Below are 26,960 nucleotides of genomic sequence, written 5' to 3' on the forward strand. Positions count from 1 at the left end.
TGCATAAATTGTGATATATACACAATAAGGACTCTGCAGATAATAACTTAGAATCTTGTAAACCCCATATGTGACTTAATTAGAATATTGAAACGCTATCTACAACTGACTGTTAGCCTTATAAACTCTATGTAATTTACCTTAATATTTTAATCTCCGTACGTAACTGACTCAATGATTTATACAATATATCTTAAAATTTTGCAAAAAAATTATACTCTTTATAATCTTGTAAGCACTAAAAGCAGCTGAATTAGATACATGTTTAATTACATTTTCAAGGGTTCGTTTTGAGCGTACAGATTACGAGGTGTTCAATAATTTTGGAAACACTTTTTAAAACTCTTGACAGTAACTCCGCTTAACCTAGACATGCAGTTTGTTACATATGAAACAATAATATTTAAAGATTTTCTTCTTATTATTATTATTATTACAGCATGCAATCACCATAGTTCAACACTTGCACCAAGAATTACACTGGATACATTGATGTAGTTTTTCTTTACTCGTAGTCTAATTGGCGTGAACAACTTTCTTTACGAAATCCAATAAAAAAAAAAAAAAAAAAACAAAACCCGTAGGCTTAATGTCTGAAGAACTAAGAAGATAGCTAATCGAGCCTCCTCGCCCAGTCCACTGACTGATTGGGGAATGTTTCAAGTGTGTTGGTGACACACAGGTTCTCGTCTGGCGGGGCACTGCCCTGCTGGAATAACTCGGTAATATTGTCCAATACAGGGCTATAAAACTTTTAAGCATTATTCTTTCAAGTACAATAAACCGTTTGTCTGCAGGTTAAAAATGGTTTTACCGGTATGATTTTAAAAACATTTTCAAATTTGTGGACACCAAATGCTACAGCTGGGTTTTCCATGTTTTAAACTTGTGTCGTCTAGTCTTAAGGCCGGCAGGGATTTTATTTAATGAAAATGTCGTCTGTATTTATGGATTCCAAATACGTCTAACAATCTACATGTCATTTTTTTTTGTGGGTTCCAAAATCGTATAACAATCTAAATATCTTCAGTATTTATAGTTTCCAAACGCATCTAACAATCTTATGAAACATCAACTGTCTGACCCCTCCTCTTTCTAAACTTTCTCTTTTGAGCACAAACGTCATGCTGGAAGCGCTTGTTTGAACATTCTCAATGAGTTCATTATCCTTTCTTAACATGGCCTAGCGCGTAAGGCGTGCGACTCGTAATCCGAGGGTCGCGGGTTCGCGCCCGCGTCGCGCTAAACATGCTCGCCCTCCCAGCCGTGGGGTGTATAATGTGACGGTCAATCCCACTATTCGTTGGTAAAGAGTAGCCCAAGAGTTGGCGGTGGGTGGTGATGACTAGTTGCCTTCCCTCTAGTCTTACACTGCTAAATTAGGGACGGCTAGCACAGATAGCCCTCGAGTAGCTTTGTGCGAAATTCCCCAAAACAAACAAACAAACCTTTCTTAACTAAGATGCCCAAACCGGAAGTCCGTCATTGTATTTTGTAGAGTTAATTGATAACCTTCTTTCACTTGTTCTCGATATTTCTATGCATGTGTGATTCATTAGTAGTTAATATACATAGGAAGTATTTTTACATATTCTGTGATTTCCATGTTGTTGTCATATAATGAAAATCGTACGGATGGTTTAATAAGTGTATTTCAGTTCATAAGCTACTGCAGACATATTTTGCTTTTTGGCCTTTGTCATCATCGTAATTATTGAAGTATAATATTATTTATGTCGTGATATAAACAGAATAATTAGTTGATATTAAGTTTCACGACTGAAACTTTCTGTATTTATCAAGTTTGCTTACACTGTATGGTACTAAGTTACACAAGTTAAACAAATATAGGCAGGTTTCTTAACGAGGGGTAGTTTCTGGTGTAATCACAAATAACGGTGATGTTATGTCTATAGTTTAGAAACTGCCCACCAGGCAGTTCTAATGGGATCATTCTATACGTGTACATGCATCGCTGTTCATTTCGAAACAGCCAACCACACTATCTGACAATATCACAACGTACCATCATTTACTTCTCACGCTCTCTCGCGTGACACGTTCAGCAATAAATAAAAACTTCCTGGCCCTCTGTACTCTACTTTTCCTCCTTATAATACTAGAATGTTATCACTTCAACATTTATTGACCTTGTTTGAATAAAATGAGTATTTAGTTTAGTCAGAAATTCTAGTCATGTTTCATACGTTGCAAAGATGGTCTAATGATATACATACATTACAAAGATTTTCTTAACATTTACCTACTATAAATAGTGTTTTAAAGCCATCTAGCTCATTACTGACCTACATCAGTTAATAAATTTACAAGCAATGGTTATCCTAATAATATAAGGTTAATATCCCAAAACATTTGGTTTGATTCGAATTTCGAGCAAACCAACACGAGGGCTTTCTGCGTTAGCCATTCCTAATTTAGCAGTGAAATACTAGAGGGAAGACAGTTAGTCATCACTACCCGCCGCCAACTGTTGCAGTACTTTTTGACAACAAATAGTGTGATTGGCTATCAATTGTTATGCCCCTACAGCTAAAGGGGCGAGCTTGTTTGGTGAGACGGAGATTCGAATCTTCGTCCCGCAGATTACGAATTGAGCACAAAAATCACCTGATCCAAAAACCTACTATTGTTTTATTTGATATTAAGGTTACTGTGGTTGTGGCTGGAAGTTGATCCTTGTGTTTCTGAATAAGCATGTGGTGTGTTATCTACTCGACTATGGCTTCCATGCCATTATAACTTGAATCAGTTTTATTTTGCTGAGGTCAGTGTAAAGTTGGCCGAGTTGGGTAAATATGGAAGGCTTGTTTATCTTTTGCTTTTTATTGTGTCTTTCACATCCTAATATGTAATATTGCTCTGATTTATCAAATGGTCGCCTTCGCTGGCACTTGCAGAGATTATAAAAGCAACCACACGAGACATAGCCATTTTATTCGATGTATTTAACCTCTTCACTAACATATCAACCCTTGGAACGATATAAATACTTGAAAATGATAGTCTTAAGTAATACACCCAACTGGCAACTCCCACGATAACAGAAACCGACCCCCTGTATAAACACAACCTACTTGGAAATGTAAGATAAGTACTACCAACAAAGAGAAAGTGTAACCACGAACTCCGTCTATGAACAACACTCAGCAACATCATACATGGAACATTTCTAAGATGACGTCCTTGAAGGAACTGCTCCAGGTTCCAAAATTTGGCTCAGATATATGCATAATATGGTCACTCATTATAGACAAGATTCAATGATTTAACCGCCTGAACAGATAACATTAAGCAATAATATTCACAATGGATATTGAAAAAGATAAACTTCTATTCGTGAATGTAATGGCTACCAAGACAAATATGTTTTGTACCTCAAGAGTCCATAGTTGCAGCTAAAACCTCCACAATAAATCATCTCGATGATCAAAAGATGGGCATCATAAACTGCCTATTTTATGTAATAAACAAAATTTATAATCTTGAAAGTGCTGAGAAGAAGAAAGAGAGAGACATCACAAGATTCCTTGATAATGGATACTCGAAACACTTGATAAAGAAGAAAATACGATAAACCAAGAATGCAAAGGAAATAAAATACAACTGTGTTCCGTTATGTGTCAGTTCTCTCTCTGAAAACACATAGAGGTTACAAACAGCATAAAGTCAGATGAGATCAGTGTTCAAAAGCCACATGAAATAGCACCTAGTGGAGAGTGTAAATACTATTTACAATGTCTCTAGTAAATATTAATTCTATCTGATACATTAAAAAACAAAAAGGGTTATGATATACACAGAAGACTCTGTCATGCAAACATGTTTTCAATAGTCCATCAATGCTGGAGAAGATCATACGAAAAATGGATTATTAAACATATATTACAAATATGTATGTATATACACTAGAAGCGTTCTACGCTCACCTAATTGATAATTCACACTGTCAACGTACAAAATCACCAAAACCTGGATACTTATACCATTCAATTAAATTAGTTGAATAAAGTCTTAATGGGAGAGATTCTCGGCGAGTGGAGAGCATTACAACATGTTCAGCGATTGATGCCAGTCTGTTGTTCTAACAAACGTAAAGAAGCCCACTGTTTCTGTAATACAAACACGAGTCAAATGAACCACAGTGATAGCTCGAAATAGTATACTGAGTGGAGGTGTTTTTTCACTTTAAACTATTAAACACAGTACAAAATTGAGTGCTTGCAAATTTAAACTATAACATACACCTTTTTACCGAAGGAATTGACAGTGTACTGTTATTTTCATTTCATAAACAAGGACCTGTTTCAAACCGAGGTAACTGATGATGTTATGATAGAGATAAAACAATTATTTAAAAATTAGTAAAAAACGAAGAGATTTCAATAAGAAATAGCGTAATATATACATAATAAAATGGAATTAAACAAGATATTTTTTATTGCTGAACAAAACGAAATTATTACACTTCACTGTTGTTGTTTTTACGTTGTAAAATGCACTTTATGATTTCAATGAAATTGTTTTCGTGTATTATGTACTTTTTTAACCAAGTGCTGTTAGATTAAGTTATCACCATACGAATTAACGTTTCGAGATGTCAGTATATTACATACAGTAACAACCCGACAATAATTTACAAACCTGTTTCGCTGTACTACAGGTAACAATGGATATTACTAAGTAATAAAATGTTTAAATTTAGGGCATGCGTAATTCATGTTTTGTTTTTGAAAAATAAAATGATGAAGAGAGAGACGTTTTGAAAGGTGGCGTTGTTGTTATGGGCTTGTTTGATTTTTAAGCATAGTGTCATTATAGCTTACTGTCAGTAAAAGACAGACACATTTGTTAGAGCTTTTACAGGAAAATAAACGAGTACCAACTCACAAGCTACGAGTCGCAGGTTTGAATCTCGTCCCCGAACATGCTTGGCCTTTCTTCAGACATGGACCGCCGTATTACGGCGGTCAGTTCTACTGTTTGTTAGTAAATAATAATCTAAGAGTTGGTGGTGGATGTTGTTGTCTGACTTCCCCTTTGTCTGTCATTTAGTCTATCAATTAGGGACGGCTAGTGCTGATAGCCCTCTGGTAGCTTTACACGAAATTCAAAAACAAACCAAAACGCAGTTTGGGACGTGTGCCTGTTTATAAAGTTTCAAATTTTATGCTTAGATAAATCGTTGTTGCATTTCTTAAGCCTGAAATAATATGAATTTTTTTCTACTGTTATGCTACTATAAAGTAGACGTAGCCTGGATTTATCTTGTTTACTTTTGACAACCTCCTGTAATATCTGAAGATTCACATCGCTGAAACCTGGGTTTCAATAATTGTGGTGGCACAGCACAGATAGCCTCTTGTAAAGCTCTATACTCAAGAACAAAGAAGCAAACTATTTTTAATATTTATGCATACCTGGCGATGCTGACGTTTTTGAGTCGTTACATGAGACATTAAAAATTATTTTAAAAGAAAAATTTAAAATGAAATTGGGGCTATGATTTTGGTAAAACTTAAAACACCAGTTGAAATCTTAAAAACAACAAACTATATCGTAAGACAATGAGTTTAAAGAGCGCTACTTTCCAAACGAACCTGTAAAGTTACCACATGTGATACTTTTAGCCATCCTGGCAACAGTATCTTCGTTGGTCACGTGATATGTTCAAGATTTTGCTTGAAACTTGAAATGACCCACGGTGCTAGATTAACTGGGGTTGTGTTGAATCAGTGTGGTTTATAATATCACCACCTTTATTGTAGGATTTTCACAGATTTTTGTTATATATGAGCGCGAAATGAAATGAAAAGTGTAAACGAGATTTATAACAGCTACACTCTATTGTTGATCCTGTATAAAAGTATTCAAATGTGTATTTGTTTACTGGTTAACTATGGTGCGTATATTCAGAACTATAGGGCTGATATTTTAAGCAACACAACAATGAATTAGAGACAATGAAGTCTTTTTTTTTTTTCCAGCTCTATGAGTCAAATAAATATATTAAGAGTCTCTTACGTCGATGTTACGATACGTTTTAAACAAAATCGGCTGCTGATTCGTTTTATCAAATATTTTCCTGACATAAATTTACAACAGGAAAAAACATCTAACACTAATGACTGGAGTTCAAATGAAGCTAAAACAATCAAATACTAAATACCACTATTTGTCATATGAGATACGTTTATAACGTTTTCAACGTAATTGATGATGTGGTATTGTCGATGCAATGTGTGTTTGTGACAGCCGCTAGAGGGCCAATAATAATAAATCAACGAGAGTTATTATAACTGCCCCTCCCCTTAAAGTATACTTGAGCAATGGTGTGTTACAATCTCTCGGTATGCATGTGAAGGCCTATGAAATTAATAAATGATTAATACTGCAACTTGTAAGTTCTAGCCCTCTTAGGTACTTCCAAGGTCAAGAGGACCTCTCTCTCTAGGCGTCTGTGAATTGCATGTTTTATATCGGAGACAGACGACAGCCATGCAAGGTTTATCTAACACCTGCTGAAAAATATTTTTACTGGGCCTCAGTAGTGACGTTACTTACGAAAACGACCAATGACTCAGTTTCAAGGAACAAATGCCCTCAGTTTTTTTGTGGTATTGATTAACGTTTTATGGAGAATCAAACCCCGAATTTTAACGTGTGAATCCTAAAATCTATCGCTTGGACACGTTCGTATGGTCCCATATATATATTTAAATATTCTTGAAAAGATTAAACCGAAATATTTTTGATACATAATGTTAAGTTTAAGGTTTCAAAATATAGCGGTTGTAAGATAAATCTTGCATGATTGGCGATTTATTGTGCACAACATATCATGCTACGTTACTGCTACTTCATTTACGCTCCGGTAATATATTTTCTTATTTGAAACTGTCTTTAGTTGATTGACCTAGAGTTGTTTCTTATTAGCATATTCTCGTCAGTTTTAAACTGTGAAAAAATGAAATTCGCGAGCAGTCATCATGAAATGGCCGTGTACAATTACAGTTAGATATTTTATGGTGGTGGCCTTGATGGTCGTAATAACACAGAAGATAGTTGGTTTTTTTATTCATAAAGAACCGGTTTCATGTGAAATACATTACGGTGAAAGAGGTTTACCAGGATTAACTTGGTTCATTGGTTCGTGTATTCAGATATGTACAGGGTGGCCCGTAAGTCCCTACCCATCCATATGTTATTACAAACAACGTTATAATACTATTGATGAGTTGAAGGCAGCTGTTACCGCGGCATTTGGAACAGTAACCCCTGCCATGTTGAGGAAAATGTCTCACAGAACATGGCGTCGCATAATATTATGTAGCGAGAATGAGGGACAGCATACAGATACAGTGGATACACAAGATATGTGGATGGGTAGGGACTTACGGGTCACCCTGTATAATACAACCTTCAACACTATTCTGTCAAAACTATATAAATTTCAACATTCAAAAAACGGTATTTGATTTTCACTTTGAAAAAATTGAAACGATTTTTTGAACTTGCATTACTCATCTATACAAGATTCACACACATTCTATAGACGTGTTATAACCAAACTAAAAAATAAATTTTATTAGAATTAGGTGTATGAATCGATTAGTAGAACAATTTATTACCGTTAGAGATAAAATAGGCTTACTTTGATAGTCTGAAACGAAAGGAACCAAGTAATGGCGGCCAGGAGATACTTCATACATGTAAAAGTTTGTCGACAACTTGTATTAAATACTGATTGAGCAGGCGGCTTATATTGCGACGTCAATACAGAAGATTATGTTGAAATATGTATTTTTACTTACTCAAGAAGAACCATGTTTCTATTCATGCTGATAAATATATTACTATTTATAGACTATGCACTGTTTTATAAACACGAACTCCTGTGATTTGGAGTAGAATCCCCATTTTATCCTCGACGTTGTGTGTCTATCGGGTAATTGTTGGTACGCGCGTGCTCATTTCGATACACGCAGGCTAAAAACAGGCTATGCGTGTTTATAATCTTTCTGTCCTGATCAGTAGAAACACAGATGTCTTCCTTTCTTGTTAGTGTGAACATAAAGAGCCTCGTTCTGTCATGCTGAATGATGTTTGGAATCATGGCAACTTCGAAGTACTGAATTTTTAAAGTTACATTCTTCATTACATTTAACATTGATTACACAGATCACTACTGAGCACACTGATTAATATTGATTACACAGATCACTACTGAGTACACTGATTAATATTGATTACACAGATCACTACTGAGCACACTGATTAACATTGATTACTCAGATCACTACTGAGCACACTGATTAATATTGATTACACAGATCACTACTGAGCACACTGATTAACATTGATTACACAGATCACTACTGAGCACACTGATTAATATTGATTACACAAATCACTACTGGCACACTGATTAACATTGATTACACAGATCACTACTGGCACACTGATTAATATTGATTACACAGATCACTACTGAGCACACTGATTAATATTGATTACACAGATCACTACTGAGCACACTGATTAACATTGATTACACAGATCACTACTGAGCACACTGATTAACATTGATGACACAGATCACTACTGAGCACACTGATTAATATTGATTACACAAATCACTACTGGCACACTGATTAACATTGATTACACAGATCACTACTGGCACACTGATTAACATTGATTACACAGATCACTACTGAGCACACTGATTAATATTGATTACACAGATCACTACTGAGCACACTGATTAACATTGATTACACAGATCACTACTGAGCACACTGATTAATATTGATTACACAGATCACTACTGAGCACACTGATTAATATTGATTACACAGATCACTACTGAGCACACTGATTAACATTGATTACACAGATCACTACTGAGCACACTGATTAATATTGATTACACAGATCACTACTGAGCACACTGATTAATATTGATTTTACTGATCACTACTGAGTACACATAGTTATTGGTTACATTAATTTCTGTTGAGTACACTGATAACTATGTCTACTGTCTACCTTATCAATGACATTTTTTTTGTTTGAAGATAATTCTAACATTTTAAACAGTTTTTGAGTCATCTAAGACTGTGGTGCAGTCTCAGAAGGAAAAAAAGGAAAGAAATAACCCTGGGAAGGAGTTAAAGTACCTACGTCTACGATAAATTGTAATAACTATAAGTTAAGTAATTTGATTTTCTTCCACTTTTATTTACACAATTTTTAATAATTTGCGCAGTTTAGACTTGATATATATATACTTGTTTCAAAAACAACTAAAAACCAACCATCGTTTAAATAATGAGCCTTTAAATGAGAGAAACTGTAGGATCCTTACATTGATCACCAACGAGTACACTGTTCATTGTTGAACAATCATAAAGTTCAAGAAGTCGAGCTTAGTCGTTTTATAAATGATCCTATCAAAACATCTGTCTTGACTTTGTAACCGTTGCAGAAGCGGTATGGTATCATCCAAGTGCTGATGAATGCTTCCATATGTACCGTAAGTAACATCAAGTTGTCCACTTACAAAATCTGTCGTAGGTTTCGTTGAACCCGCCATGGCCAGCTGGTTAGGGCGTCCGACTCGTAATCTGAGGATCGTGGGTTCGAATCCCCGTCACACTAAACATACTTGTCCTTTCAGTTGTGGGAGCGTTATAATGTGACGATCAGGCCAACTATTCGTTGGTAAAAGAGTAGCCCGAGAGTTGGCAGTGGGTGATGATTATTAGCTGCCTTCCCTTTCACTGCTAACTTAGGAATGGCTAACGCAGATAGCATTTGTGATGTACCTTTGCACGAAATTCGAAATCAAACACACAAATACTTCGTTGAAATGAGCAAGACATACGACATTTTCTGTTCAGATTTGGTCATGATGTTGAGTAAAACAAGAAACGTGGCCTAACTAACTAATATATGAATATTTGTTGTAAAATTATTATGAAAGCTATAAGTATAGCTACCAGATCAACAGCCAGTTTTGATTTCTTTCCTTTAAGTCGCACGTTGATTCTTTTTGGGGCACACCTCTTTTTTGATACTTATGGGTTTTTTGGTTTTTTTTAAAGATATTCAATAAACTGAACATCGCTTAGGAACTATTGGTACCTTGTGGTAGGGTTTTAACTCGGGCGGTATGGAAGTTGGGGTCTCAATAAAGTCCCTCTTCGCTGACAATGCCTTCTCTATATGAGAAAGAAAGGGGCAACACAGATCTCTCGATTCTTGTGGTTAATTAGGCTGCCAGTAAATTTTGAGTGAAACAATGGATTTGCACACGTACCACTGATCGCAAAATTATTAAACCTTTATAATATTCAGTTCTCTACTTTCCAAACTCCTTTGTTCAATGTAGCTTACCTCCGATAAACTTTATTTTTTCTTTTCAAATACGAATATGATAGATAGGATTAATTCCCGAGTTATGATCAAGAACCGTGAAAGGGGGTGAAAAAAAAGTTAATTAGTTTGTCGATTACGTGTGTGTGTGTGAGATATTATGTTTTAACAGCGACGGGTGATGTGTTCTGATATTTTGTCACGAACAGTATTATATTACTTAATTGAGGGCGATGTTACTATGATATAGTGGAAGCTGATCGAATATTATACGACCGTGATACTGGAAAGCTGCGCCATCTCGTGCACGTTTAGGTGCTGAGGTCTTGCAGATGGGCCCGAGTTATCAGTCTTGTATGTAAGGATGATTAAAAAAACAGATAGAAAGAAAAAAGAGAGAAATCAAACATTGTGCATCTCAGAAAACTGTACAAACAAACTTCATATTTTGAACATTTCAAAATAACTTGTTATCTTTGGCATAAAATCACAACACTGTGGGCTCAAGACGTGAACTGAAAACAGTATAAAAGGAACGAAGTCTCAATGGAAAAAAAAATTAATCAACTGCACACCACGTTTTACAAATGTATTAATATACCAGTTTTATATCGAACATGTTTAAAATAGCTTTAAGGATTTGAAAAAAAAAGTCTTTGCTTTCATTATAAGAACAACCTCACCAAAATGGCACTTCCGACTCATCAGTTTCGCCTGTTATTTTTTTTACACGCGAAACTCTAAATTTTAGCTAACAGATATATTAAAGACAACGTCTCACGACAGGTTTTAATGTGGGTTTAATATTTTGAGGTTCGAAGAAAGTTTGCCCCCCAGTTTCACAGCGGAATGCTTTCAGACTTACAACGCTAAAATCCGGGTTTCGATATATTCCTTAGCAGACCACAGATAGCCTAGTGTATTGCTTTGTACTTAACTTGAAACAAAGGAAGTTTACCCATTATTATTATTTTTACAAATTGTTAGCAAAAATGTTATGTGTAAATTAAGTGTGTTTATTTATTATATTCTGTAATGGAATAGACTGTTGTAACACTTGTTATATCTTTTATACTCATAAAACATATCTTAATGCACCACCTTCTCTCTCTGTGTCAACATCGTTAACTGCTTCTCATGACCAAAAGTGTATGCCCACTTGTGGATTGTTTCACAATTTTCACATACGAAGAGAGTTAAAGGTGCATAGCCGACCCTAACCGTAAACTGATAAGCCAGCCATTACTAGGACCATTGTGTTCTGATTGAATAGTGGGATTTGACCGTTACTTTTGTAGGGTAATCGTTGCTTCAAAGCGTGAACGAGGAGATTTTGTGGTAATAGGACCCGAATAATAAATTTTTTGAGTTACAGTCCGGATACATTAACTACTAGAACACGCTTGATCTGCCACTCGTTGGAGCTATGGTTATGGTTGGGCAGGCTATTTTACAGCACGAGGAAATAATTTTTGATTTTTCAGATTTGTTTGTGAAGTTAATTTAAATACATTAATGTAAATTTAATATTAATTTAATGAATAATACAGATTATTGTTATCTTCAGTAGGTGTCGTGTATGTTACGGTGGACTATCTGCTGTGTCCACCACGGGAATCAAACCCCAGATATTAACGTTCCTTGTTCATGAACTTACTGCTATGGCATCAGGGAAACAAATAGTTGTCGCTTACAAGCTTATTTGGTTGTTGAACATATGAAATTTGGAAACAGTTTCGAGATGTCTCACTGTTATAAACGATTGTTTGTTTTGACATTTAGCACAAAGCTACACGAGGGCTCTCTGCGCGAGCCATACCTAATTTAGCAGTGTAAGACTAGAGGGAAGGCAGCTAAGTCATCACCTCACACCGCCAACTCTTGGGCTACTCTTTTATCAACGAATAGTGCGATTGACCGTCACATTATAACGCCCCCCACGGCTCAAAAGGGTAAGCATGTTCGGTGCGACGGGGATTCGAACCCGCGACCCTCTGATTACGAGTCGAAAGCCTTAACTCACCTGGCCATGTCGGACCAAATGCAAAAGTAATTCATCACAATTGTGTAGCAAACCTAGTGATTTAAAATGCATCGTTTTCCCAGAACTCTCTTATTAGTCGTTGTTAGTATTTTGTATTTTCTAAATAATATAACTACTGAATGAGTTAGACTGTATTTGCATGCTCTCTTAACAGGATTAGGATAACTTTATATGCACGATATTATTATTAAGCTATCTACTTGATTAAAAACATTCAAACAGTATGAAATGTTTTGTGGTGGCTCAGAAACCTTAATAAGCATAAATATCTTTAACGAAATATCGGAAAACCTTTTTTTTTTCGATTCACTTGAAAAATAATAGCTTTAAAGGTAATTTTCCTCGTTAGGGTTAATATAATAGAATATATTCTTTCAGCTATAATGAACTAGGAAGTCCGACATTTGGGCTTTAATGAATTTAAGAACATTTACAATCATTTTATTAACATAATTTCCTTACATGGTATGCCCTTGACTAATGAGAACTCGGAAGTCGTCGGTAGATGAAACTTGGACGCTAAAGTGAATTTCTGAAGATCAAAGCAAAAACACTAAACCGTGGATCCTTCCAAATGACCACAGGACTGTAACATTAAGAATTTCTGGGAGTTGCTCGCTCTTTATGGTTCTTTTGAAATAAAGAAAAAAAAAGTTCAGATTTGTATAAAGTTTCTCAACTGCTTAAAAGTTTCAGCTTGTTACATTGCATTTGTAACTGTGACTTAATCAAGATAAACCATGCAGTTACCCAATAATGTGTAAATACCTCCGTAAAAGAGTCCCAGTAATGTGTCAAGCTTCTCCCATACAGAGGTCTCAGTAGTGTGTAAAGTCCCAGTAAGTGTAAACTCCCTTAGGGTCCCAGCTTAAGCTCCCATACAGAGGTCTCAGTAGTGTGTAAATTCCCTTCATACAGGGGTTTCAGTAGTGTGTAAACTCCCTCCGTACAGGGTCCCAGCAATGTATAAGCTTCCCTCATACAGAGGTCTCAGTAGTGTGTAAATTCCCTTCATACAGGGGTTTCAGCAATGTGTAAACTTTCTCCATGCAGTAGTCTCAGTAATGTGTTAATTCTTTCCATACAGGGGTCTCGGAAATGTATGAACTCTCTCCATAACATTTTACCATTTGAAGTCCACATTCATTTGGTTAAAATATTCATGTAATATACAGTTGCTTCGTATTATTAGTTTATATATAACGTAGTGAACTGTATTTGTTAGGACTTTCAATGAGCGAGCGATCCCAAGGTGGCAAGTAACTTTGTTACTGTTTTTGCACTCCTTTTAAAATGATTATGAAAAATATTAAGTATACATATAAATTTCTTTATTTTTAGATTAGCAGAAGAGAGTAAATGGTTTTATATACACAAATCTTAATTTTGAATTTTGTATAGTAAAATCTATCAATTTATCTATTTGTCTATTTGTTATTGGTATCGGTTACGGATAATTTTAAGTAGAATTGCCTGTGGCTAAAATATATTAAATGTACAAATAAGACAAAGACACGTGATGCTTATTTCAATATAACTTTGGATTGTTATAAGTTACTTTGCTTGTAATAAAAAGTATTTAACGTCGTCGAACATGAAATATATTTGAAAAGATAATGTTAGAACATTAGGGCTTACGTTTGAAAGGGTTCTACTTCCCATCATCACAGTGTAGTACTTTACATAAAACTAGTTACACTCAGTTCCGCTTAATAGCGAGAGACTCGACACGATATATATTGCGAATTAATTATATGCTCTCTGAAAGATGAAACTGTGATGAATAAAAATGAACACAAATCTACAATTACAATAAACAATCTTTATTTGCAACAAACGTGGCTAAATTGCATTCTTAACTCGTCACAAAGGATAGTTAACACTACCTTGGTGACCTCAAGTTCCAAACTACGTATCTCAAGATTATATTCTAAACTGAATCTTATCTTTTCCACAAAAAGCCAAAAGGTGCTACTCTAGATAAAAGTAATAGAATTAAACGACACTCATGACTAACGTGGTTAAAATCAGTATAAAATTGGTGTATAACTACTTTTTACTTTGTTTATTTTTTTTTCATTTTGCGCAAAGCTACATGAGGGTATAAGGCTAAAGGAAAGGAAGCTAGTCATCACCACACACCGCCAATACTTGAGCTACTCTTTTACCAACGAATAGTAGGACTGATCGTCACAATTTAACGCCCTCACGGCTGAAAGAGCGAGCATGCTTGGTGTGACGGGGATTCGAACCCGTGATCCTCAGATTACGAGTTGAATGCCCTAACCACCTCGCCATACCGGGATACTTTTTATATTAAAATTTTTCTCTTATGTATTCTATTTTAGTTGTTAAATCTACACACTTTCAGCTATGTGTTCTTTATTTTGAAGTTAAATATAAAGCTAAATAATGGGTTATTTGTACTCTGCCTTTCTCGGGTATTGCAACCCGGTTTCTAGCGTCGTAAGCTCGCAGATATACCGCTGTGCCACTGGGGGAATGAGCGTGGTGTGTGTGTGTGTAGACGGAGTGTATTTATGACAATCAATCTCGCTTTTACATTTAAGAATGACCACATAAATGGCACTTGTTACCTGAATGGTTGCTTTGGTTCTGGTCAGTAGTTCTAAAACAGGGCTAGCGATATTGGAAACTTTATGCCTTTAATCTGACGCTTTAGCTTAAGTGACGCACAATGTTCTGTTTACGTTGAAAATAACAATATTCCTTTAAACGTTTCGAAGTAGAGGTTTAGTTTTCTTTTTTCTTTTCTTTCTGCGTATAAATAATTAAATAGTGGTTAAATTGTTCGACTAGTGCTACTGTTGGCTTACAAAATACCCGTTTAATAGGTTCATAATGTGAATAATATATTTTATTTCGTTACACGTACTGTTGACTGATGTGTATAGACACTTCATAAATGGCGTTATCATACCTTAATGATTAACTCCAACCTGACTTGATATTTAGTTTCATGGGGGTTTTGTGACCATCTTGTGATTATGACTAATGTTAAGAACAAAAGAACAATGAAGTTTATTTTTAATTTCGGAGTGAGACGAGTATAATAGACGTTTCCCTGCCATTAACAGTTAAATAGGCAAAAATAATCATCTAGAAAAACAACTTCTAAACAGCAAATTCGAAAACATTGTAACCTGCACTAAGCAGCTTCACAAATCAATACAAATTTATTCAGTTAACAGTTGTGCACCGACGAGAAAAGGAGAATTAATATCTGCTCCTATCGTTCAGATATCTTTGGAAATTGACAAAAAAATGTATATATGCATTTTGTACATAAGTTTTGTTGTCGTTCCTTTGGGTTAGATTGTGCGTGAATATTAATGATTTTGGTGGGTCACGAGGTATTGTTTTGTTGGGCTTAAAGTGCGAAAGAGTACTTTTGAATCTTAATAAATTAACATTTAACTATATATATTATGTGATCTCTAAGATAAGTGGAAAATAATTTATATCAGTATGGTCAGTTTGTTTCAAAGTTGCTCACCCTGTTGAGTAAAACTGCAATAGAAGATTAAAAATAACAGCAAAAATTATCTTTAGAATATGATATTGATTTTTAATGAGTTTGTAATAGGAGCTACACTGTATTCTTATTAATTAATTCATGTGATAAGGACGGTTTTTTTTACACGTTCTATCTGTTACAGACACACCAGAGAGAACGGGTATGCCTCTGATTATGGGCTTCACTTCTAGGTCTGTGAATCTGTCTTGGGCGCCGAGTATAGACAACCACTACAGTCCAATAATTCATTACATCATACACATAAGGTAGGTTTATCCTATGACTTTATTCATCGTACTTTATTATAATTCATATAATGTGTAGGCTTCTGTTTAGTAGCTAACCTTACAGTTTTTTTAAAATAACGACAACGTATAAAACTAATTTTGTGGCTAGAATAATATTATATATATAATAGTAATAGGCAAATAAACTGTTACAATATTATAATATTTAAAAACAAGTGTTTAGAATGGTCCGTTAAGATATTCTTTTCGAACTATATGTGAGGAATCAAGGTCATGAACAAGCTTTTAAATACAGATCATCTCTAAGCTTCTATGAGATTGCGTCGTAGAAATTCGGGGTCTGATTCCCACCGGAAACATCGCAGACGCAATTAACCCATTGTGTACCTTCACGATAAAATAAACAAATAAATATATTAAAAATAAGTGCAAGAAAAAAGTTATAAGAATGTGTGTCAAACTTTATAATTTCATCCAAGGTGTGTGACGTTTCTGAATAGGTTTATACAATATAATTTCAGATACGCATTATTTCTATAGCCCTAACGATGAGTGTACTGAGACTAATCGTATGTTATAAGAATGCCGTCCTAAGTCTTAGAACTGTTCCATCCATTTTCACTGTTGCGTACTCTTGTCTGAAACCTCATTTTTGTTGATAATTCGCTTTCACAAAGGACAGCGTGTTTGATCTTAGACCACTTAATTTTTGATAACCTATCCAATGTGCTTTATCAACTACACGTATGAAGAAGACAGACGCAAAATTCCTTTGAAGCATCACTGGGAAACTAGACAAGTTTGATATTTAGTATCTCAGAACGGTTAGTATGAATATTAACACTTTTATTGATAAGCAGGGAATAACATTTCGATCTTCCTTCAGGTTAACAAAGGGGGTTTGCTCGTCATCAAGAAGGTTTGATATCTAAAGAAATTGTTATTTCCCGTTTATATGACTTTTTTTTTTTCGCTGAAAGAACTACTGACATCGACAACTACTAAATTAGGGACGGCTAGCGCAGATAGTCCTCGTGTAGCTTTGTGTGAAATTCCAAAAACAAACAAAAAACAATTGAAGACTTCGTTATTTCAACTATGTCCTTTGGCAGTACGTCATGTGATAATCTCACTGTATGAATATTCATTCTTAAAAATGGGCTATGCCATATTTCTTCAGTAATACTTTGGCAGTACATTATATGTCAATTTTGCTACATGAATATCATTTCTCTAAAATGATTATGATATATTTTTTCATCCATAATTTGACACTACGTCATTTAACAATCTTGCTGTACGAATATATTTTCTTTAAAGGTCTGGCCTAGCGCGTAAGGCGTGCGACTCGTAATCCGAGGGTCACGGGTTCGCGCCCGCGTCGCGCTAAACATGCTCGCCCTCCCAGCCGTGGGGGCGTATAATGTGACGGTCAATCCCACTATTCGTTGGTAAAAGAGTAGCCCAAGAGTTGGCGGTGGGTGGTGATGACTAGCTGCCTTCCCTCTAGTCTTACACTGCTAAATTAGGGACGGCTAGCACAGATAGCCCTCGAGTAGCTTTGTGCGAAATTCCCAAAAAAACAAAAACAAAAAAAATCTTTAAAGGTCTATGACACATTTTTCAGCCATATTTTGGAGCTACGTTATTTGACAATCTCGCTGTAAGAGTGTGTGTTTTCTTATAGCAAAGCCACATCAGGCTATTTGCTAAGTCCACCGAGGGAAATTCAATCCCTGATTTTAGCGTTGTAAATCTGTAGACTTGCCGCTGTACCAGTGGGGCCCTCGCTGTACGAATATCCCCTTATTTGAAAGGGCTATGATACATTTCTTCAGCCATACTTTGGAGCTACATTATTTGACAATCTCGTTGTACGAATATCCCTTCTTTAAAAGTGTTATGAGATAGCTATCCAGCCAGAAGTTAACATGTGGCGCCAAAGCGTCCATGTCAAACTGTAAACAGTTTAGGAGATTATTCACTAACATTTCGTCTGTGTCATCTCTATTGGTATCTGCAATGATGCGCTATTGTATCAGCATAGTCAAATCTTTCATATAAAGTATCATTAGCTTACCGTAAATTGAATTAAAAAAATCCACACCTCCTGTGGTCTTGGACCATAATTGTATGGAGTCTCGTGCAAAGTTCCGTTTTAATCAAGGTAATTAATCTACCACCAATTATACCATACAATACGTTTATTAACCACCATTCATGTTGGGTAATATTTTATTTTTCCAACCAAAACAATATACGTAAAAGCAGTAGTTTTAAACGGTACCATTAAGTTTGCTATTTACTTAATAGTAATTACTCTACAACAACAATAACAAAAATAATTTACTGACGCATGTCTTTTCTGTATACATGCATGTGAAAGAACCAAACAAGATGTCTTCGATACCAATACAGAAAACAATCTGTATTTTTAATTACTACTTCCCAAGAATAAATGAGCAATGTTACATGACAACAGCCTGGCATGGCCTAGCGCGTTAAGGCGTGCGCTTCGTAATCTGAGGGTCGCGGGTTCGCGCCCGAGTCGCGCCAAACATGCTCGCCCTCCCAGCCGTGGGGGCGTTATAATGTTACGGTCAATCCCACTATTCGTTGGTAAAAGAGTAGCCCAAGAGTTGGCGGTGGGTGGTGATGACTAGCTGCCTTCCCTCTAGTCTTACACTGCTAAATTAGGGACGGCTAGCACAGATAGCCCTCGAGTAGCTTTGTGCGAAATTCAAAACAAAACAAACAAACATGACAACAATTTATTTTTCTCAGAAGGTTAACACATCTCTTTAGTTGACGAAAGCAGTTTTATTTAAATTCTTTCAAAACCCATAAACAGTATATAAAAATATATTATTATGATAATATATGACGATATAACAATAAATTCCTTGTTGGTGACCGGAAATTACGGATTCTGCCCTTTTCTGGTATGTGTTGACTCTTGAATAAAGAAATTCTGAGAATCCATGAGTGAAAGCAAAAGATAATATGTTCTATTACATCTGTCGTATCCGGTGCCAACGAGCCCTTTCGATCAGAATCAGGAATCATTAAGCCGGCCGGATATGACAGACATAGCACTGGCCTAGGCGCTGTCTATATAATCGATTTTCATGAACAATTCCAGTGGTGTGAACGTGAATAAGAAAGTGATTTTTGATTATTGCTAATTTTATTCAAGTCGCTTACAAGTCGGACTTTAGGGTCTTACATAAGTGAGGGGGAAGGGAGAATTAATCGTTGTGACGAGCTATGCACCTCGTCATTTGTTGAACGCAATAGCCATACGCTGTGTATCAGGGATTTGTATTTAATTGTGATTTAAGGCTAGACTGGTGACATTCTCTCCCTTTTCAGCTCCTTCTGTCTTTCTATAATGTAATATTTTTCAAGGCAGAGTCGTGTATAACTGAGCTCTGTATGTGTAACTAATATGCTTGGTGGCAGGGGGTTGGCGAATCATTATCTGTCAGTAAAGATATAAAGGAAATTACGTATAGTTTAGAATTTTATACAAATATTAAAAAAAAATATTTGATTTAGTCCTCAGAAATTAACTGTGTGTTTGTATTGTGACTTTGTTTCATCTTAAAGTTAAGTGGTACTAAACGAAAAATTATATTAACCATCCATTTGACTGTTATGGCGCCATCTGTGAAATGTTTCTGAACCTCCGTGATGACGATGACCGAAGAAGGTCGAAATGTTCGCTTCTCTACATAGTTTTCTCTATTCATACCAGCCGTGTATGTATGTATATATATATATATGTTTCTTAAACTGTTAGGTTTAATTTGCCTTTATGAAATTAATTACTTTCACGTTACATTTACGTTAATAGTTATCATCTTGATACGCTACATATGGTTTTATATACATATATATAAAACACTATATGGCAATATGGCCGTCATTAGTAAAATGACTTATTTCATAGAGTCGACCATTAAAATTATTCGTTAAGAATTAACCAGATATTACAATGTTTGCTATTTGAAGGAAACTCAAAACTGGTTAAAAGTATCACTTTGGTGAATTTTTGTAAGAAGCTGAAACTTTGATTCTAGAACAATAAACAAGAAGTAACAGAAGATTAGATATATCACTTAGAAAAATATCGATAACATCGAAGTTTAGAATTATGAAAAATGTATGGAGTTTAACAGTGGAATTTAATTTATAAGCTTAAGTAGAAAACGAGCTAAATTTGTTAAAAATTGTTTTTATCCAGCTACGTTATTGATAATGTAAAATTGCATAAACGTAATTAGTAGGCATTGTGAGTTATTTCAACTATGCAGTACCAAGAGAACAAGCTGGTTGTTGTAAAACTGTCTTTTGTTGCTAGCATTTAGCAAAGCGATCGCCTTGCATAAATAATATAGGAAACATGTGAACGTTGTACAATTCCCTTAGTAATTAGTTTTGGTACGTTTCTAGTACAGTTCTCATAATATAACTAGTTTTACTAAGTTTCTAGTAAAATTACCACACAAATCATTTTTGATAACTTGCTAGTACAGTTACCATGACAAACAGCTTTGATAACATGCTAGTACAGTTCCAATACTAATAATAACTAGCTATTAAAATGATGTAATTTTAAATGCTCTTAATTTGTAGTTGTTTTACTGGGACGTTAATGAATTTATTTTGTTGTAATTGGTTTGATATTATAATTTTAACTTTTGCTGAGAACGACAGATTTTGAGTTTCATTTCCAATATTATAGAAATAAAAAAACTATAATATATATATATATATACAGAATTTGTTAGGCTACTTTGGAATATGTTAATTTCTATTGTAACTTGACAGTAAAATAAGTTATTGTTTCCTGTAGAATGAGAATTGGATAAACACAATCTCTTGTTGCCCAGAAACTCCATATCTATACCATAAACCCCTTGTATTATGCATGCACAGAGTTAGTTCTCCTAAACTCAATAAAATGTACAGGTATACATGTGAAAAAGGGCGAAAAAGCAAGTAATTTGTAACAAACTGTCAAACAAGAGAGTACGTTTGTTACAAACAATCAAACGAAGTACACGTGTAACAAATGTTCAAAGAGGCGAATACGCTTATTACAAATACTTTAATAACTTTATAAAGAAATTTATTAAATATAATACTAGTGATCATCGAAATAAACTCGTTTTTGTTTAACCGGATATGTAAATGTAGGTGTATATCTGCTACGCTGATCATTAGAGGGTTAAAAATGAGAAAATACTTAGTAATTTTGTTCTATACAAATTATCAAATTGAAACAGTAGTGTAATAAAAATAGGCGCTGAATACAACGGACGATAAACGTTGTTCAGTAAGCACCGGTTGGGGGTGATGGTGATAATGGTAGAACATGTATACATTTTGAAGGAAACTCGTATAATTTATTATGGGGTTTTTGCTTTTGGTTATAATGTTAATTCTTTATTTCGTTACATTTCTTTTTTTCACTAGAACAAACCTTAACAAAGTAGAGAAATTTTACAGTGCATTGTATTGATTAGCTAGCCTTAATTATAGATTTGGAATATCCTGCAATTCTTACCGGATTGAAATCAATAACGAAGAGTTTGTTTTCCATCCTTTTATGGAACGAACATCTTATCTATTGATCGCTGCCAGATGAAGCTGTGACTAATCCCGGTATCCTGGCACGAAACGGGGTTGGTCAGTAGTACGTATAACAGTATCACAGCCGACTAGGTACTGATTTTTGACAAACACTTATTTTTCATTGAGGCGTACAGTTGTGAAAATTGCGTTCAAAGACAGTGCTGGGTAATCACGTTCTGTTATTTACTGTACTAGAAAAAAGAAGAATCGTGTAGAAGAAGAAAATCAGATTTAAGTAAATAAAAAATGACGAGCTTTGTGTGTCCCAACAGTCAGGAGAGATTTTGAATTAAAATTGTCTGTTATATCAGCTTAAAACTTCTACATCGTTAAGACTTTTGATTTTTGTCTTTCGTACAATCAGTATCCATTAGATTTAAGCACACAAGCTATAGCGACAAGTTTAAAAAAATATGTTTAAAATTATTGCCTTGCATCTATGACATAGCACATGTTTGTGTGTATGCAATCAACTCATTTGCGTTAAGATGTATAATCTGAAGAGCATATGGTGCGATTTAACTGTAATATGAACTTTCAAGTTATATATAAGCAGCGTTTAAAGTGTCTTAATAAATTCATGTAGATTTAATGGTCTCTGGAAGTCCAGACATAATCTTTCTTTATAGTCGTCTTTTAGAACAATGCCACCTTTCATGTAAACAAGATCAGTTAAATTAGTTACCAAGCTTATTTGTTTAGACTAAGTTAAGGTGTTAAATAACCGTATCGCACTGAGGCACCAGAGGAAAGCATAACTTTGAAAATTACTAGTAATAAATGAATAAACTTCAGTAAGATACGACTTAAACCTTACTGTAAGACAACGTACCCAAGTTTTTTCTCGTGGTGGTGCATTTCTTCATTCGTATAAGTAAATAACAGAATAATTCAACAGTGTACTCATGTTGTCTGATTGAATCACTGTCAGATATTTCGAATCACAAAATTACAACTGGTGTGAGCAGAAGTAACAACAACTGACGTAAGAATTAAAACTTCGTCGTCATATCAGATAAGCTTAGCCTTTCCAAAGCAATCTCAATTAAAGATTATCAAGTTATATTTTAAACTTAACCAAATAACAAAATGAAAAACAAACACATTAACATGCATGACTTTAAAATATAAACAATAAGTTTGTGTTTATTTAAATTCAGTTTGTAGAACTATGGCTCCTCGATAATTTGATTTAAATCTAATCCACAAAAACGGTATTTCAATATTTTCTTTTTTTCAATCTTTCAGCAGGTAACGCTAATATTTCAGCTTATAAACTAAGTTTATTTTGTACCGATCGATTTAAAATATTTCAATTTATAGAAAATCCATGAATACCTTATCACATCAAGATAACTTGAGAGCAATCAGAATTGTCTTTTAAATGTTATTACACTAGTGTAAGTAGTTTGTAGATGTATGTGGCGTGAATGTAGAGGTCGCACCGAACAGTCGTCATGATATATACTCGAAATGTAGAATAATGTTATCTGTTGATAAAGAAACTACCACAGTTTTATAATGGAAATACATGCTATCCCGTTGAAATGCCTTATGAGTACTATAATAATAGTAAAGTTGGGGGCATTCACGGAAAATGGGCTATCATGTTTTCTAAACTGTAGTTAAGACTGTTTCTTAGTGCAAATGCGCATAGTTGACTGTCCCCACCGAAGGAATTGTACCCAAAATTTTAGCATTATAAATCCTTAAGTTTACCTTTGAGTCACCATGGAGCAATTAATATTGTCTAAAACCTCCTGTTTAACATTTCTTTGCAAATGAAACAATAGGAAGCAAGTTGGAAACAACTTTTTGCATACACAAGGTCACTGAACTCTATTGTAAATATGCTTGGAATAACTGTTTTGAGAGAAACGAATACGGAATGAAATTACTTGGAATATTAAATATCCTGGTAACCATGATGAGAAGATTGACAAAACAACCATGTAAGTGTGACTTAATATACTCAACCTTAAAATAATCAAAATATCTAGAATAATAAAACAGGACGTGACTTTCAACATTCATCTTGATAACCATGACTCGGAACATTCAATCTCAAAATAAAATCACTTGGAGTGATCAGAGAGTTCTGTAAGCATGACTTACAGTTATTTCATGCTGTAGATATGGCCTCTGACAGTCAACCATTAAATGCCAGAATAACTACAAAATGCACAGCAACCACGACCTGAAACATTCAGTGTCAGAATAACCAAAATATATAGTAACTAGGTAGTTATTATGTAGCCATGACCTAGAAAATTCAACTACAAAGTAACTAACATGTATAATAATCAGGCAGAAGCTATGTAGAAGCTATAACTTTACAAAAAATATATATTAATTATAGAGTTGCTGCATAGCAATGACCTTCAGTTTTAGCCTAAAGATAACAACAAAATATATATATGTTAATCATGATGATGCTGTGTAGCCATAACCCATAACTTTAATGTAAAGATAGTCAGAAAAATATAGGAACGAACTACATAATATATAAATATGACTCCAGAATTACTGAAACTTAACATATAACAGAACAGCTGTGAAACCATATTAATAATTTTGTATGGTATTATCCAATGATATAAGAACGTTAATACAGTCATATATAGTACTCATTTTCTCATTGTTGTTGTATATTCTGGTGTGTAATTGTTCTCTAAGGTGCTAGTAGTACAAGAAATTGTTTCAGATTACACCCTTTTTAACCAACAGATATAATAAAATATTTCTCATGTGAAACGATAGAGTCGACCTAGAAATATATATATATATTAAGTGTAAAGTTATATTTTGGAATTCGTTCTTATCTCACAACTGTTTGTTATGATTAAATAACCTTCCGGATCTTATGGGCATTGACCAGACCACCTCGTGTGGATGATGTACTTCACCACAGACGCTCTTCATCTGTGAACAGGAAGTAGAACTTCATCCCACTGCAGTCGAACTTCCATGGAAGGATGGCTTTAATTAGGAAACGCCCAACTTGTCTCATTCTCTAAAGAAGAAGAGGAAAAAAAGTTCGGTGACGTTTTCAATCGTTAAAGGAGAGAAATACGATCAAATGAAATGACGAGCAACATGCTTAGTCCGTGGAATATTTATTTTCGAAAACATTTTTCATTATATCGAAATATTCTTGTTAGCATCTGGGTTGTACAGAATTGAAAATAACAATGATTTTAATTATTGAAAGAAAATTAGAGTACAGTCTTTACAAACAACTAAAGCAAGAACTTGTCTTTTATTCATGACAATCAATAAACGATGTCAGGCAACGATGTGTTCCGACTACAGATACTATTTATTTCATATCTTTCAGAAAATAATTTCTAATGTTTCATTGTTAGTTCTGTGGGAGTTTGCCCTGTTGTAGATCTCTGGATTTCGAAGTTGGCGATGTCACAAAATATTTATCGCACTTTCATTTAAGTGCGTTATAAGAGTGACAGCCAATTCAGTACCGTAGATTTTAGGTGGTAAGGCTTTGCTGACTGGCTTCCTTTTCTCTGGTAGTAGTTGTAATTAACGTCCGGCATAGCCAGGTGGTTAAGGTACTCGACTCGTAATCCGAGGATCGCGGGTTCGAATCACCGTTACACCAAACATATTCGCTCTTTCAGTCGTGTGGACGTTATAATATGACGATCAATCCCACTATTCGTCTGTAAATGAGTAGCCTAAGAGTTGGCGGTTGGTGATGATGACTGGCTGCCTTCCCTCTAGTCTTACACTGCTAAATTAGGGACGGCTAGCGTTTTTTTCGCGAAATTCAAAACAAACCAGAACCATATAACTAATCTTAGTAGATTCTCCATAAATTCAAGATGCAAATACAACAATCCGTGTGTGAAACCCCTGGTGGTTCAGCAGTGAACTTGGGGGCTTATAACGCTAAAATTCGGGATTCTATCCTCATAATGGGCATAGAACCTGCAGCTCATTGTACTGCTTTGCACCTTACATCAAGCAATCAAACAAACTGTGTGAAAATTGAAACGTAATTGAACTACGTAATAATCCCATTCCCCTCAAGTAAAAAGAAAAAGGTGTTATTCATTATACATTGCTTCAAAGTAATGCCGGCAAGGAAATCTAGAAGAAATGTGATTTTATCGTATTATGTTTCGTGAAACATAACATTTCCCAATTACTTAAAATTATGTTTTGCTTTTTTTAACACCACAGTTCCTTGTACTGAATGTCAGACAGAAATTGTGATTGTCAGGCGACGAAGAAACGGGGATATTTAATGGATCGTTAGATGGTTTAAGAATATTTAGTAACATGTAATAATACATTCCTTGAAAAAGAAGAGACACTGATAAATTGGTTTATGGTGTAGGTGGAAACCCTCTTAATGGGAAGAATCAGGATGCTGTTTCCTTTTCTCCATGACAACACGTATAGCGGAAATAATCAAGATACTATTTCCTCTTCTCCATGGCAACACGACTCGGTTATTTCTTTGATAGATCGAAGTCATTAACTTTGTTATTCTTTTACATAAAATTTTTAAGCAGACAACTTTATTTTATCAGCTTTCAGAAAACACGAACAGTGGGCAACCTGACAGCTTTTAATGGTTTGATGTATAGAAGTTTTAATTTTATAAAATGAAAAGTATTACGGTTTATAGCAGTTTTAAAAAAATCGTTTTGAGATAAACTATCTGTTCATAGGTTCTCCTTCACACCAAACATGCTCGCCCTTTCAGCCGTAGGGGCGTTATAATGTAACGGTCAATTACACTTTTCGTTGGTAAAAGAGTAGTCCAAGAGTTGGCGGTGGGTGGTGATGACTTGTTGCCTTCTCTCTAGTCTTACAGTGCTAAATTAGGGACAGCTAGCGCAGATACTCTCATGCAGCGTTTTTTTGTTTTGTTTTTTCGCGAAATTCAAAACAAACCAAAACAAATCATAGGTGTATTCAATAAAATGCAGACGATTTTCGGACGGTATTGTTGATTGCTTTGTTAATACAAACGACTTCTATGTAGGCTAATAGCTACGTAAAGAGTGAAGTCGAGTACGATGTTAATGCAGTAAATGATTTTCTGCCATATGAATTAGTATGA

The 26,960-nt window shown here is 34.8% G+C and overlaps 1 protein-coding gene and 1 long non-coding RNA gene across 8 annotated transcripts in view; one reads left to right on the plus strand and one right to left on the minus strand.

Moving 5' to 3' along the window:
* The window catches only part of LOC143222054 (uncharacterized), a 56,195-nt gene extending 48,068 nt beyond the window's left edge, over positions 1 to 8,127 (minus strand). For all 3 annotated transcript variants that reach the window (XR_013011970.1, XR_013011971.1, XR_013011972.1), the window contains exon 1: positions 7,673 to 8,127. This is a non-coding gene — a long non-coding RNA (uncharacterized LOC143222054). The remainder of the gene's footprint in view (positions 1 to 7,672) is intronic.
* Positions 1 to 26,960, plus strand: part of LOC143222052 (putative receptor-type tyrosine-protein phosphatase mosPTP-1) — a 150,758-nt gene that overhangs the window by 54,349 nt on the left and 69,449 nt on the right. For 4 of the 5 annotated variants that reach the window (XR_013011963.1, XR_013011964.1, XR_013011966.1 and 1 more), the window contains one exon: positions 16,123 to 16,246. Coding sequence is in view for 1 of the 5 variants with exons in the window: in XM_076447896.1 (XP_076304011.1) it covers positions 16,123 to 16,246 (124 nt within the window). In the remaining 4 variants the exon portion in view is untranslated. Of the gene's footprint in view, positions 1 to 16,122; positions 16,247 to 19,389; positions 19,994 to 26,960 lie in introns of those variants that run through there. The other variant, XR_013011967.1, reaches the window with a different exon arrangement.

Source organism: Tachypleus tridentatus, chromosome 8, assembly GCF_004210375.1.
Source record: "Tachypleus tridentatus isolate NWPU-2018 chromosome 8, ASM421037v1, whole genome shotgun sequence".
Taxonomy (NCBI): domain Eukaryota; kingdom Metazoa; phylum Arthropoda; class Merostomata; order Xiphosura; family Limulidae; genus Tachypleus; species Tachypleus tridentatus.